Source organism: Ischnura elegans, chromosome 8 (assembly GCF_921293095.1).
Source record: "Ischnura elegans chromosome 8, ioIscEleg1.1, whole genome shotgun sequence".
Taxonomy (NCBI): domain Eukaryota; kingdom Metazoa; phylum Arthropoda; class Insecta; order Odonata; family Coenagrionidae; genus Ischnura; species Ischnura elegans.
The window spans coordinates 1,877,988-1,894,153 of record NC_060253.1 but is presented as its reverse complement, the minus strand read 5'-3'; the positions used below and the strand labels follow the sequence as shown (position 1 = coordinate 1,894,153).

General features: G+C 38.0%; 1 protein-coding gene across 1 annotated transcript in view; it reads left to right on the top strand.

Annotated features, from left to right (window-relative positions):
- Positions 1 to 16,166, top strand: part of LOC124163701 (alpha-mannosidase 2) — a 200,727-nt gene that overhangs the window by 22,555 nt on the left and 162,006 nt on the right. The window contains exons 5-6 of the mRNA XM_046540768.1: positions 5,701 to 5,820; positions 8,557 to 8,759. Coding sequence (XP_046396724.1) covers positions 5,701 to 5,820; positions 8,557 to 8,759 — 323 coding nt within the window. The remainder of the gene's footprint in view (positions 1 to 5,700; positions 5,821 to 8,556; positions 8,760 to 16,166) is intronic.

Below are 16,166 nucleotides of genomic sequence, written 5' to 3'. Positions count from 1 at the left end.
GGTATGTATTACGCAGCCTTGTATTTTCTTCTTTCTTCAATGAGATCTAATACTTCCTGCGTGATCCATGGTTTTTTCATAACGACTCTTCTTTTACCAAGAACTTCCTCAGCTGCCGCCTGCAGACCACTTCTAATGGTTTTCCAACTCTCTTCCATTGGTTTGTTGGTCGGATCCTCCCCTATTTTATTTTCTACAGCCTCTTTAAAAGCCAGTTGATGCTGAACCTCCCTCAATTTTTCAACCTGCCATATGTTTTTCACGGCTTTCTTCAACTTTTTAAATTTAAGGTGGCATTTCATCATAACTAAATTATGGTCACTATCGATATCTGCCCCTGGATAGCTTTTGCAGTCCTTCACCTGGTTCCTGAATCTTTGTTTCACTAGAATGTAGTCGATTTGGAATCTTCTACGGTCTCCTGGCATCTTCCACGTGTATCTTCTTCGCAGGGGATTTTTGAATAAAGTGTTGGCAACCACTAGCCTGTGCTCCGTGCAGAATTCAAGTAGCCTTTCTCCTCTTTCATTTCGGTTACCCAACCCATATTTCCCAGTTATTATTCCGTTCTGACCTTCGCCGACGACGGCGTTCCAGTCACCTAAAATAATAAGAATTTCTTCCCCTCTTACCTGCTTGATAACTTCCGCTATATCTTGGTAGACATCTTCCACTTCTTCGTCTTCATAATCTGACGTAGGCATGTAAACCTGTACCACTACAGTAGCTACGGGTTTTGTATCTATCTTCACCATTACTATCCTTTCATTAAACTGCAGGTAGCTTTTAACACGCATCCCGGTGCTCTTTTTAAGCATTATGCCTACTCTAGCATTGCCATTTAGCGATCCCGTGTGTATCATTCTGTAGCTTCCACTCCAAAAGTCTCCTTCCTGGGGCCACTTCATTTCGCTGATGCCTAAAACATCGAGGTTCATTCTTCGCATCTCCACCTTCAAGTTCTCTAGCTTACCGCAGGTACGAAGTGATCTGACGTTCCATGTTCCTATCCGTAACATTCTATCTCGTTTGACCGATGTACCCTCTCGAGTAGTCCCCGCCCGGAGATCCGAATGGGGGACTAGTTTACCTCCGGAATATTTTACCCGAGAGAATTCCATCATGTCATTATATATATTGAGTGGAGTAGCTGTGACTCCTCGGGATGATAATGTGGTGGTTTCCCCTTGCCTTCCACATCGCAGTACTACAGCCGTTAAAGTAAATGTTACCACGCCCGTAGTGGAATGTGTGTCGCTGTACCGACCAGTATGGTCTCCATCTTCGCACATGTGAAGAAGAGCTGCTGCCCTCTCCCCCGGGTGATGAGAGGCATAATTATTGGCGGCCCCCAGTCACCAAGTCACGGTATCTTCACAGGTTTTGGTATCTTTTAAATGGCCTACCTTACCCAAGGGTAGCCCAATACCCCCTCAGAATACCGCCGCTTTTTGTCCACGACTGCTTTTTCGACGAGAGAACTCGCTTATCTCGCAGCTAACCTCTATATCTAAAGGTCGACCCGCCATCCGCAACCCGGTGGACGCACTCGGTGGCTTTAAGCTCAGCCGCGAGTCTCAATCATTCAAAAATATATTAGTGGACAGTGTAAATGATGATGATATTGATGATGTATTTGAGCCAAAACAATCAGTTGATTTGTTTTTACACTACAATATATCTGTGGAGTCTGGCGATATAAAAAATATAAGCAATGCTGTACCTGTGTTAACATACATAGCTGGGTATTGTGTGAGATCATATTTAAAATTGATTAATTGCCCATTTTGTAAAAAAATGTTAGTGAAGGAAAGAATGTTAGAAGAGGTAGACAGTGATAATTTGGTGAAGTGCCTTAGTCGAGGTGGTCTTTTTGTGCCTCAGGAAGCTGCTGTGAATGCTGTTGTCCATATATATGTTGTGCTGAATAAAATCATCAGCAGTGATTTAGAAGAAGAATTTCTAAAAGAAGTCAGTCAGAGGAATGCATTTTACAGTGTCAGCATGAATGCGTTGATTCTAAATGACTACTTAAATGACAATATCTGTGACAATGGGCACCAAATGAATAATGCAATCAAAAAAATTGGATATGTTTGTGCCAACATCTTTTTAAAAAATTACTGTTGTAGAAAGAATGACGAATGATGTCGTGTTAGTAATGCAAGAAAGATAATGAAATTTGTGAAGTGATTCAGCATCAATAAATATAGTGATATAATGAATTTGTATTCTTGATTATTTATTACAGTTTTTTGAATTATATCCTAGTGTCTAATTTAATCGCACGTTCGCATTGTTTTTCTTTGAGAACCTCAAATCAACGCAAGATTTATCAATGGTAAGTGAAATTTAACTGGTTCCTGTTAAAAGTCTTCCAAGGGTCTTTAATATTTCTAAAAAAGCTTTCCAATTGTGAAGGAATTTAGATGGAGTCTTTCTACTATCTGACGAATCCGATTAATGTGTTCTGATATTTCGTAAAAATTTCGGCTTTCTACGGTTTGTTTAAAAGTGAAAAATATGCATTTACGGTAAAGTTTCATTGAGTGGGTCATGGTTTGCATAGACGCGAATTTAATGGCTATGATAAATACGCGGTTGCACTAGTAATATTCATCCTTTGATTTTCGGAGTTGGACAAAATAGATAATTCCCGTGCATTTACAAGAGACGAGCTTTCAGTACAATGAATGGTTCACAATCGGCCGGATGGCCTTCGGGTTGTGACGTCACGCGCGAGTCCTCAGGCCTTCTCTCTAGGTGGTGTTGGTAAAGGGCCGTCAGCCTATCCTGAGACTATGTTTGGAGGCCGTGGTTTTTTACGATGCACTCAAGGTCATCACTGGGAAATGCTTGGGAAGGGGAGAAATACTAGTTGAGGGGGGTTTGGGATGAGTAATTTGGGTGCCAAGAAGATAGTCAAGAGGCTGTATTAGAGAGTAAACAAAGGTTTTGGAAAGAAAGAACTCTCGGAATGGGGGAACGGGTAGGAGTGCTACAAGGTAGTCCATGATTAGAGTTGGAAGTGCCTCTTCATTACGAGTAGCCTGCAAAATAAATTGGAGTTAAATGGAGCCCAATATTTAAGATACTCCTCCTCACTTTCATCTTCGTCTTCACTGCTGTGATATCTAGTCCTGGCTGCTGCTTCAACTCCACCGTTTGCTGCTTAGACACTCGCTAGGCACCAACTGAAGCCCTTCGCACATTCTCTCATGAATTTAGTTAATTAAGCCCATACCTTACAATTCAGTGCTTCCAGGATGAAAGACAGCCAGACACTGCCTCCCTTGTGGATAGATAGCGAGGTAATTACGCCGAAGCTTAATGCACAGAATCATTATATTCCCATTCAAACTGCCAATATGTAATACATGAGTAAAGTATTATGACATCTGTGATATCCTTACTCTATCTCCCCACCTAGTCGTTGACAACCACAGTATTTTTCCTGACCTTTTCTCCTCCGAAATGTAATGTTGTCTCCAAAATGAAACTTAAAAATGAAGAATAATTCCTCTCTTAATGAGTGACATTGTTCTCTCCCTTACTTGTATTTCCAACTGTTGCTTTGAAAAGTGGTGTCATGAGGTCACTTATTTACCAGCAACAACATTGAAATTTGAGCAATTTTATGGACGTTTTCAACGATACTGATTGTATATTATGAATGCTATAATTATTAAATGATAGCATGTCAAAAAGGCGAAGTCATTTAAATCTCATCTCGCTGCTGGGATGAGATTTAATCAGATGTCCGCCGTGCTTGAGGGGTTAATAATACACATGTTAATGTTGTTTAGTTTTTGCATCATCTAAATAAATTAAAATTAAAACTTCGGATCTATCATGTTATCATTTGTAAGTATTGTCGCATACATTGCAAAGATGAATGTGTCCAAGATGCTGTACTATGGTTGTCCTACTCCAGGATATCATATGGTGTTACTCTGCGGTTCCTCACCTAAGTTGCACAATGTTTTTGTAATTCAAAAGAAATTGTTGAGGGTAATGTTTAAACAGCATCATCAAGCTCACTGCAGACCTCTATTTATGAATCAATATTTGTTAACTGTGCCTTGTATGTATGTACATATATCATTCTGTAATCTAGGCAAAACAACACTTCAGCGACTTAACACAAAGTAATAATATACACTCCTACAACACCAGAAAGTGTAATGATTTACATGTTGCGCGATGATAGTTTGAAGCGTAACTTTGTGAAAGTGATTCATTATGAAAAATGAAAAAGAAGAGACTTTGTGCTCTCACATGAAATATTTATTTACACACGACCATGGTTTCAACGTAAGATGCTCTCATCAGGCCATGATGAGAACATCGTAAGTCCCATATCACCAAAGGACCCCGTGTAATCTGCACAAAAGTATATAATCAATGCCTTCCTGTATAAAACGTGAAGTTAGATTGCCTGCGTTTAAAAAAATGGTCTTTACTTTCTTATATACAATTCACTGTGGTTATTACAAACAACCTTCTTACGAAGTTCTCATTATTACAAAGTAAATCGTTGGTCCCGACGAAACATTTTATGCAAACTATGGTAAAAGAAACGTTATTACGAAATTTATGTTATTATGAAATTACGAACTTCAGTCTTGGTCCAGCCGGCTAATGGAAGAACTACATTACAAAGTTTCACAAATAAGCAATGGCATTTAGGTGTATATACACAACACTACGTTATAACCATCGCGCAATATTTAAGTTCTCCTCGTGCACTGTGCACAAGAGCGTCAACAATGGTTCTTTCTTCAGTAAGAGATACTTCAGTATGCACTCAACATCATATGATAAGCTGCATTCCTGTGGAATTATGGTGACCCACTCATTACTGCTTGTAAATCGAACTCAAAGGAAGTCCTCTTCTTAAGAATGCACTATTTACAAACTTTCAGAGGTATGAAAATTGGAAAAGCTCAAGCGTGCCCGAAATTTCAAAGTTGGCACCTTTCAAAGTGTTTCCGGAGTGATGCGGTGTGGCGTGGATGAAGGAACTCAAACTCACTTTGGGCATAATCTGAACAAAGTATCACATCTGATGTGGAATCAGGAAATGTTCAGCTTTTCGCCCATTCTTCTTTCCTGCGGACAGTGAGTTCACGCACAACTGTAATGCAGTGTTGCATTCTGCAGGATAACCGCACCTCTCGTTGCCTCGCATAGCCTTATGAACTAAGAATTCCTTAAAGAAACATTCATATGAATTTCGTTACTACGAACCTCCAGGTTTTTGGTCCCGTGAACTTCGTAATAATGAGAGTCTACTGTACCTGCCTAGTGTGTGACTAGTGAATTGTAGCATGTGGACAAATAAAAAATTCTAATTCATTAAAGAGGTAGCTGCAACCTGATGTTTGCTGATTTTGGGGGATCCCCATAATCATGCTTGGGAAGTAAAGTTTTCCTTCAACTTCCCATTGCGGCTCCAGCCACTTGAAGTGTTGATAAATGATGTAGACTAAGTATTAATGGTGATTTTAGGCTAACTCTCTCACAGAGCTTGGAATTTTGGATAAATTTCTGTTTACTTTTTACAGACATGCCACTGTCATCCAAATCTTAATAAAGGAAAAAATAAAAATTAATTTTGGACTTAAGGTGATATGTTTCGAATTGATTGTATAATTTTTGAGGACTTAATTTTTTAAGTGAAGCTATATTTTTTTCCAGATGCTGGATGTTTATAAAAACTTGAAATTTGACAATCCAGACGGTGGTGCGTGGAAGCAGGGGTGGAAGGTTGAATACCCACGTGGACATTGGGACAGCCGTTCGGCCCGGCCATTGAAGGTTCAATCATTTCTTCATTCATATGTTAAGTCATAGCCTTGTCTCGGTGCCATTATGCATGTCAACTTAACTGAGGTATCATGGTGATTGACAAATTGTATCTATTACATTCTTTTAGGGCTAGATCAAGTGCGTTTATGATTTTATTGGCTGAATTATTAGAAGCTAGAAAGGGCTTTATTTTTCTTTTTTTATGTTGTCAATGTAGTGCAAGTTCGAAATTTCAAAGTGGACGTGTAATTAGAATCGGGACAGTAAAAATGCATGACTGTTGAGAGAAGTACTCCTGTCTGAAGCAATGCCCTAAGCAAAGAATTTTATTTATTGTGTTCCAGTAGATGATGCACCACCAGGAGTGGATGCCATTCAAAGTGTGGATGAACATGAGGAAAGACTTGCAAATATGAGTTTTTATTGCTACAGTAAAACCTCTTTGTAGTGAACTTCTTTACATCATCAACCTCCATACTTCATACTGCCCCTACGGTCTCATCAGATTTAAATGTAAATTTATAGGCTAAACTCTATGAAGTGAACCTCTTTACCTCGTAAAACCTCCACTTAACATACCTGGGAGACACTCCCGAGAGGGCCTAACTACCTCCGCAAATGGTACCGAGACAACTAGAGACCCTTAATGCAGCCGCGATTACATACATGGAATGACATTTTCAGCAATAAATGTTTCACGCTTATTTTTTTTCTTACACACCTTTTCGATGTGGTAATTTTCACGTTAACCATTAGTTAAGGCTTTTTGTTCCATATGAGAGCATACCTAACAGTAAATAAGAAAAAAGGTATCCAGCTATGGTAAAAATCACGTGACAGTGCTTGCTTTCTGTTATTATTAAATAATAAATATATGTTCACTAATACATGCATGTTTATTTAAAAAATATATATGTATAATGGTTTAAAAGACAGTAGTACCTTTCATTTCCAAAGTATATGAAAAAATGGTGCATATCACTAAAACCTCTCTTTAGTGAACCTCCATGCATCAAATTGCCCAAATTTTGGTCCCCTCCATTTCGATGTAAAGAGGTTTTACTGTACTTGAGTAGAATAATTTTGCCTTTCGTAAAGAATGCTGAGAGAAATGGCTTTCAAGAAATGGTTCAATCATTTCTTTTAAAACTAGAGTTATAATAAAAGGTGGAACCTTATAATGCACCAACTTTCAACCCACCGCAACAGTTACTAGACAAGGACATGTAAAATAATAATGTGCTCCAAAATACTCGATTCTTTTACAAAACAAATAAAAAACAATAAAAAACCTACCGGCTGCCACTCTAATCAAACCTTAGCACAAGACATAACAGAAATTTAATGAATGACACTATTAAAAAGTGCAATATTTGCTTGTTCTGACAGTAATAACAGCTGGAGCAAGTGCTGAATCATTGAAGATTAGTTTGATTGCTATCAGAGTTTTTTGACTTTATGGATCTACTTAAAACTAGAGTATCAACACGGTATCACCAGATTTTTATCCAAAGCTCCAGCATTCATATTCTTACAATGGTTGCTTTTCACACTCGGGGTATTTCCACTGGTTGGCAATTACTTGAAGAGATGAATGATCTTCAGTTTTAATCCATTATATTCAGGCACCCATCATCAGAAGTCTAACCTTTGTCTTTCTCCATGTTACGAACCATTAGCGAAATGAAGTGTGTATTGGATTAAATCCTATGGTAATAAAACTGAAGTTGCATGCTGGCTGTACTACTAGTGTTACAGTTGTGGTTGTATGCATTTATGTATTCACTGAATGATGAGAGAGAAATGGAAGGTGATACGTACGAATGTACACAGTTGCCGGTGGAGAGTGTTTGATCAAATGGAGTCGGACGAGTATGCTGCTCAAATTCACTTTCTAGTGCATTTCTGTTTCTAGTGATTGCATAACTTCAAGTGTGTCACTGATGTGTTGCTCCTGCTGACAGTTTTCTGTACCCATTTCTCTGGGAAAACTTAGAGTATATTTTTATTTTTGTTCTGCTCATGGTGATATTTATGAAATAAGTGGCTGCGTCAAATATCTAGTGGCCCTGTCAATGTATCTTTAAAAAGTATCAACCTTTGAAATGTCAGAAGATCAATATCAAGAGATAATTAATAATATTCATGTGATTTAATGTCTGTTGAATACTTAAGTGTTTCTGGAAAGCACTTATTTACCCATGGTGCTCACCATTCAATTCAATTGGTCAATTTTATAAATTTCAAATGTATTCATGATGAACACAAATGGTAATTTGCACACTTTTTAATTCCAAAACTCAACAAGCGACCCACTCATGATGACACAACGCGTTGGAACCCATGGTCGGTTTTTAGTTTTGGAATTAAAAAGTGTGGACGTTACCATTTGTGTTCTTTCATGGTGGATGTATCGACCAAATCAAGCCTTAAGCGATTTTATATGCTCAAACATATTGTTTTAACAATGGGGTTGTCAAATTAATAGATGATTAGCCTTGAGAATCATATGGCCCCCAACGCAATAGCCAATCAATACTTTTGATGACATTTATGCATACAATTGACTCACAGCTGAAGGAAGTATTCCTGCCTGCGTGCAGCCCTGCTGCTTTACGAAGGAGACATATTTCTGGCTTCCTACGGCATTAATTTCCAGTAATGGGATTCTATCTATTGCAAAAGTAGAGTTGCTGTTGAAATATTTCTTTTGTGACATGATGTTGAATGATTTATTTTATCCAGGTGTTTGTTGTTCCTCATTCTCACAATGACCCTGGCTGGATTAGAACGTTTGAGGAGTATTTTTCCACCCAAACCCGAAAGATCCTGAATAATGTGGCAGGGGTTGGATCTACTCCAGGTGGCCGATTTGTGTGGGCTGAAATATCGTTCCTGGACCTTTGGTGGCAAGGGGCCAGTCCAGAGGATAAGGAACGCATCAAAAGGTGAAGACATGGCTTTCTTCCTTTAGTTTGTCACTCCTTGCCATTTGCAGTTTCTGTATCCCCATGATGGTGGTGCTGAGGGTATCTATCATTCCTGTTCTAAAATCTGCACGACTCATACTCAGTTAACCCTTTTACTGCAGCGGCCCATTTCGGGTGGGATTCACTTAAAGACTGCCAAGGTTTTTTTCCGGAATTAGTAACATTTCAGATTTAAAAATTTTTCAGCTGCTTAATTTTATTTAATATGTCTAGATTTTTTTCCCAATTCTTAAGATGTATCAGAGAGGAGAAGAGAGGGCCAGCCTTTATGGGGAAAAGGATATACATTTGTTGTTGTGAATTGCTGTCGAGAGAGGGCAGTGGCGTACTCTCGCACGGGTAAGCTGACCTTGGGTCCTCTCCCTCCCTTCTTTCCCCTCACTGTTTGACACTCGTGACATTAGACACCTCAGTCCGACGGGAGACGAAATCAGATCGGGCTGTGTGAGGGAGAGAGCTGTTGGGACAAAAGAAGCATGGATAGGAGGGATTTTTTTATCGCCTGGCGAGCTGCGTCTTCCACAAATCCTTCCCTCATCTCTCTGCTTGGCTCTTCCCGTTACTACTGAAAACACTTTTACAACATGCAGCTGTGAATAACTGTTGAAACAGTCTCATACAGTTCAAAGAATGCGGTCCGAAGGCAAGAGAGAAAAAAAATTTCAGGGCACCGGGACCCCCGGTTTGATGGTTATAAGTGAAAAATGAAGCATCCTTCATTATTGAAAACTCAAAATTATGTAATCTAACCTTGAATTAATCATCGCTTCCGCAAAAATATTATCCATCAGTCCGAAAGAACAGATTCTTAAATTCTGAATGCATCTCCATTCCGGGTCATATTCCTTTAGGGTATTTTGTTCCATATTGATAAACTAAACGAATAAGCTATCAGTGAGAAAACTTCCGGGAAGTATCCACTCGACCTCCAGGGATTTTTATGAAATTTTGAGAGGAGATATGCACGAATATCGAATGGACGTTCAGAGGATTTCAATATAAGACAAGGTCTCAGGCGTTATTTTATGGAATTGCTTCATGTTCAATGAAATAAAACATAGTTATTTTATTTCATTTAACAGAGGATTTTATATTCAGCAATGTGAGACTCAATGAGTCCTTTGACGAAGTTCTGCAGCCTTCCGCAATACGGTACTGGCACCAAGGCAAATTTGAAAGATAATAACGTTTATAGTATTTTGTCGGAAGAGATAAGCCACTTTGTGAAACTTATTGGGCTCCATTAAATGAGGCAATTAAATGTTATCCGCTGATAAGTTGACGCAAAAGTGGAGACAAATTTATGAAAGTAGGAATCTTTCGTTCGGAGTTTCTTATTTCAGGAATGAAGAGCATATAAAACGTAAAAGTTGGCGCACAACAACATGCGAAAAGAATTACACAAAATAGTTCACTATCTCAATCCTTTTGATTAACTCAAACATTCTCCTGCGAACAGATTTTTTTCATATACGCTGAAAATAGGGTATTTTCGGACAAATTCTAAATAAAACGATCACACACACACTCCTACAAAATATTTTTCCTCTGTTGGAAGTATTTTTTAACGTCTGAAAACATTATACTAGTTTTCAATCGTAGGGAAAATAGTCCCTAACAATGGAGGAAATTGAGGGCTTTACTTCGGGAAAATTATTTATAGAATACATGTCAGTGAAAGTATCTCCGGAGGGGCTCGTCAACAGGTCGTTAGCAGCTAGAACTTTGAACTTTATGTTGCACACTGGGAACAAATACTGTACTAACATTGAAAATCAATATTGTATTGAATAATTTGTTATCTAAGACAAACAATTAGTTTTGGCTCGTTACATTCTTTGCAAAAAGTCAATAAATATCTTAAGTACAGAACATCAAATATTTTGTAGCCTTCAATGAATGGATAACTCAAAATACTTACGCGATGGCGGTTTAAGGTTTTGGACGTTGGATTAAGTCCACAAAGTTTTATTTGTGATCAGGGAAGCTGAAACAGAAAAGCTCTAAAAGACTTGGTCGTCTCGTTTGAAAATCCTTATTTCGAGGTAAAAAATAGAAAAATTTATTGCATATTAGATGTGCCTCATCTAGTCAAATCTTTAAGAAATAACTTACTTACTAGTGACTTTGTAGCGGATGGAAAAATAATTTCATTCGAAAATATCCGCAGTGTCCATAAGAGCGACACTTCGAGCTCAACCACAAGAGCGATGTGGAAATTAACGCCGGCTCACTTGTGGCCAAATGCCTTTCAGAAGATGTCAGTGAAGCTGGCTACTCAAATATTCAGTTTGTCCGTCGCCGCCGCAATCCGTGCGAGTTGCTCCACAGAAGAGCTGATACTACCATCAGCTACCTCTACTGCGGACTTCATTGAGATGATAAACAACATTTTTTATTTGCTCAACTGTAAATTAAATGTCCGCCTTTGTGATAGCAATATTAAAACCAAGGACCTGCTGCATGAAGGGTATCGGATAATGAGTGGGATAACAAAAGTAGACGGAAGTCGACCTCCGTGTTTCGACGGCTTTCTTTTGTCGATTAAGTCAATTATGGCACTTTTAGAATCTAGTGAAGAGGGAGTTGCGACAGCAAAACTAAACCAAGACGCCCTGGAAAATTTTTTATCCGTGATGAGGCAGAAGGGGAGATTTAATCGCAATCCCACATTAAAGGGATTCAGAACGAGCTACAGGCAAGTTTCAGTGCCGAAAGAAGTTTGCTGAAACCTCCTAGATCTTCAAGCTACGACTTGGATGATAGCTACATGCTGGACATACAGAATGAGGAATGGATTAGATCCATGGAGCCATGCTCTTCAATTTTGCCTACCGATATGGAAGAAGGTGAAGAAGACACTTCAACAAACTCCTCCGAGGAGCATGTTGACGTCAACTCTGATATCGGAACGGATGTGATCACCCTCCAGGATTGCTCCGACGTATACTTCTCAGGGTACTTGGTAAGAAGAAAGATTTTCCTGTCCCAAGTGCAAGGAAATGTTTGTACACAAGGAGGACATGAGCGATAAGTCTCAACTCCTAATTTTATATAAGACCTTTCCTGGCCTGAAGAATACATCTTCTGGTCTTCATTACCCATCCAGTGACTTTTTTGTTTTTACTAAAGCTGCCTTGAAAGTTTCCAAAAGAATTTTCAAAAAAATTCACATAAACAAAATGTAAGAAAAAATTTAATTTCTAAGTTGAAAAGAAATCTGAAATAGAAACTAGAGGGCCACACCGACGCGAGAATTCCATTTGAATGCAAATTGCATCTATTCTATGCATTTGACCTGCTTTTTTCGTGCCCAATTTAAAAAATTGTAAATGGATGTCAGTCAGTAAACGCAATAGCAGAGATAAGATAAGAATTTTGACTCATAAATAAAAAAAAGTGGTAAATATGTGTTTGTAGTAAAAAACTGAAGTTAGTACACTCTTCTTTACACAAATCATGCTATTTTATTCTCTCCATCAAAAAACTCATTTTTTATAAAATTACTCTTTACTGAAAATATTCTCTGGAAATCTCTTGAACGACTATAAAAACGATATTGAAGGTCATCGGATTTTTTTATACCAAAATAGAAAGTAATTTTCAATGATTACAAGCTTGAACGTTTTGAGATAAGTTAGAAGACAAATTACCTTAACATGGCAATTAATTATATTAAATAAATACTATATTAATTTCTTGATTAGTAAATCACGGCTCCAAAATACTTGGAATCAATCATAAGCTGAAACAGTAAAGTTAACGGTTCACTTTCTAGGATATTTGTCTTCGAATGAGGTAAAAATTCTTTGGCGCCGAAAAAATTCAAGAATTAAGAATTGAGTTCGACTTATTACGTGATAGACGGATAGATTCAGGGTGTAACTTGATGTAACTGTATTGAACTAAACAAAAAACTACAGTAGCAGAGAAAAAGCTTCAAATGGTAACTCAGGTGAATAGTGGCAACAGCTCTCTGAAATATTATATACTATCAAAATATGTAAGGACTGTCTTGAAATATTTAATGCCCACATTGCACTAAAGAATTTTATAAAGATGTTTTAAACGGCCTACGTAAAATTGACAAAATTCAATGCGGTCAAGTAATTTTAATGTTGTTTTGAAAAAATGCAGACTAATCGAAAATGATGGGAAGTATGTGTGAGCGTGTATATGGAGTTTCTATCGGGAAAAATAGAAACCTAGTCGCAAAAATGGTTTCCTCATCTATGAAATATTAATTTTCGGATTTTTGTAGAAGTGAATGTTGTGAAAACTTATAAAGCATCCCACACTGGTGTTATTAAAAAAACAATACGATTTAATTACTTACCACAATAGGGATACCAGAAGATCTTCTCCATACAAAGACAGAAATTCAAGATTCTTGACGCGGTAAACGCAGAAGTAAAATGATAGTAAATGGAGCCTAGAACCTTGAACACTGAAAATTGTGTTATAAATTATGATACAGCAACCGATGTTTTTTAGAGTATATGTATATAAGGGCCTACAAGCCCTTCTACAGCAGACAAGTCTTCCTACAACCAAAATTGGTAAACCTTCTTAAAAATGAAAAATAAACCTTTGCTATTCTCTCGAGAAACCCACTACTCATCCTCCGAAAACATTGTCTTTGGTCAGAATAACTCCCCAAATTAGTGAAAATAAACTTTATGTTGGGTAGCAAGGCCCCAGAATTCGAAACCACCTCATTATAAAGACCCAAGGCGAAATTCGTCGTTCCAAGCCGTCAAAATTTGCTTTATTTCCTGAATAAGTAAGTAAGTATTGAAGTTACAGCGAATCAGTATTCTCCTTTAGGGATATGTAACGAAGGAGTACATATTTCCTAGTAAGCATTGACAAAAATATCCTTTCCCGCTCAAGAATTTTCTCTCCGCGCGCATGGAGGTTGCGAGAAGCTCGGCTCAGTGGCGCCGTAATATTTTTTCGTAATATCAAAACCTTGTAACTCCCTTCCAAATTGAGATAGGTAAATGATTTTTTCACTAAAAATAGCTATATAGTTTTCTTCAAATTTGATTCACAGCATATAGGGACCTATGATGTAAGAAACGTAAGTTAGTAGGCGACTACTTTTTACCTTACAAAAATCCCAATTTTCTTGTCCTGGTGGGTGTAACATCGGTATAACAATTTTTTCCCAATAACTTTAAAAAAAGGTGAAAACCTTCAAAGAGAAAATAGTATGAAGAAATTTATGCAGAAGATTCATTTCAATACACTCAACGGTGAGGCGGCAATTGCGAGAAGAAGACAAAGTAAAAAAATACACGTTTCTAACGGAAAGTTAAGGAAATGTTTTTTATAGCTTTTGTTATAACTTTTATTGAAAAACTATTGGTACCAATGAATGGAGCGTCTTATTCTACATTAGAATGCATTTTTTAACTAATGCAGGGCGCAATCTTAATTTTCATGCTGTAATTGACGACTTGGAACCGCGCTCCCAGCCTTATGGAGAATAACATGGGAAACGAATCTCCATAAGAAACCATACTGTCAACTGAATGTGGAGCGCTTTATACGACGAGAGTCAAATAGCCCGCGCGATTGGAGCTGTGAGCCTTAGAGCCATCTGAGCCACAGCTCCAGAACTACGTCAAAAACGCATATGCTCTGATAACATGGGCTTGGTCCTCCTCTCCTCAGATGTATTTATATCTTATAACCATAGATAGATTATGGGGGTTTACATAAATTACAGCCATTGAAAAGGCCACAATCATTAAAAATAAGTGAAATAATTCGGGCCGATAAATCGGCCCCTGGCAGTTTTCGCTCAACCAGCGAGGGCTGATATATCGGCCTGGTGGCAGTAAAAGGTTTAACTGAAGCTTTCAGGAAATATAATATGTTTTCACTAATAAGGTGGTAATGTCATAAACTAATGCAAAGAGTTATAAACTATAACGTAATGAAACAGAATGCATATGCTAATTTTATATACTAAAACTTATGTTGCAAAGAATGTGGTGGTCTCTTGTAAACATTTATATGCAATGATGTCTTATCCTTTTGTCTTCCTTATACATTGTAAAACCATTCAAAGCATTCTCATAATGCTCAGAGAATCATTAAATTAGAAACAACAAAAAAATGCCACCACAAGAAACTAAATCAGTCTGGTGTGGAACAGTAGTGTATATGATGCTGAACTACTTGAAAATGAAAATTTAAGAAAAAAAAAGATTAAAAACTAGATATGAAAATTACTTACAAGGGGAATACACGACCTTCGCATCGCCGATCGAGCTCAAATTTTGCGAATCGGTAGTTTATGGGTACAAATGTAATATGCCGAAGCAAGACGACGCACTTCTCGTAAAATTCCGAGAAAAAGCAATTAAAAATCGTTAAAAATGAAAGTACGCTATATAAGCTGTTTTGAACGCCCATGCCAAACAATAGGGCGACAGCCCAGTGGATACGGTGTCCGACTGTGGAGGTGAAGGTAGTGAGATCGATGCTCGCTCAGGGCACTTTTTTTTGTGTTAATTTTTAAGAATTTTATTGTTTAAATTTTTAAAGTTCGTTTTCTTATCTTCGTTACTACTATGGGATATATTTTTAAAAGAGTTTTTTTTAAATATTTAAATCAGGAATGGATCAGCTTGGGATTAGGAACTGAGGATGAAGGGTGGATAGAAACCCGGCGTCGGCATTAGCCTGCTCTTAACGAAAGGCGCCAAGGGGACCACGGCTTAAAGTCCCATCCGACGGACGGTGTACTGCACAACTAGTGTAATCCACATTACACGCAGGGATTGAATTTAGGAATGCCCCTTAATTCTTTACCGAGATTTGGATGTGGAAGGCCAGTACACTGCCTCACCACTCCAGTTAATCCTTTATTTGCAATTTTCAGGATGGAACTAGTTGTGCAGTACACCGTCCGTCGGATGGAACTTTAAGCCGTGGTCCCCTTGGCGCCTTTCGTTAAGAGCAGGCTAATGCCGACGCCGGGTTTCTATCCACCCTTCATCCTCAGTTCCTAATCCCAAGCTGATCCATTCCTGATTTAAATATTTTGAAAAACTCTTTTAAAAATATATCCCATAGTAGTAATGAAGATAAGAAAACGAACTTTAAAAATTTAAACAATAAAATTCTTAAAAATTAACACAAAAAAAAGTGCCCTGAGCGAGCATCGATCTCGCTACCTTCACCTTCACAGTCGGACACCGTATCCACTGGGCTGTCGCCCTAATGTTTAGCGTGGGCGTTCAAAACAGCTTATATAGCGTACTTTCATTTTTAACGATTTATAATTGCTTTTTTCTCGGAATTTTACGAGAAGTGCGTCGTCTTGCTTCGGCATATTACATTTGTACCCAT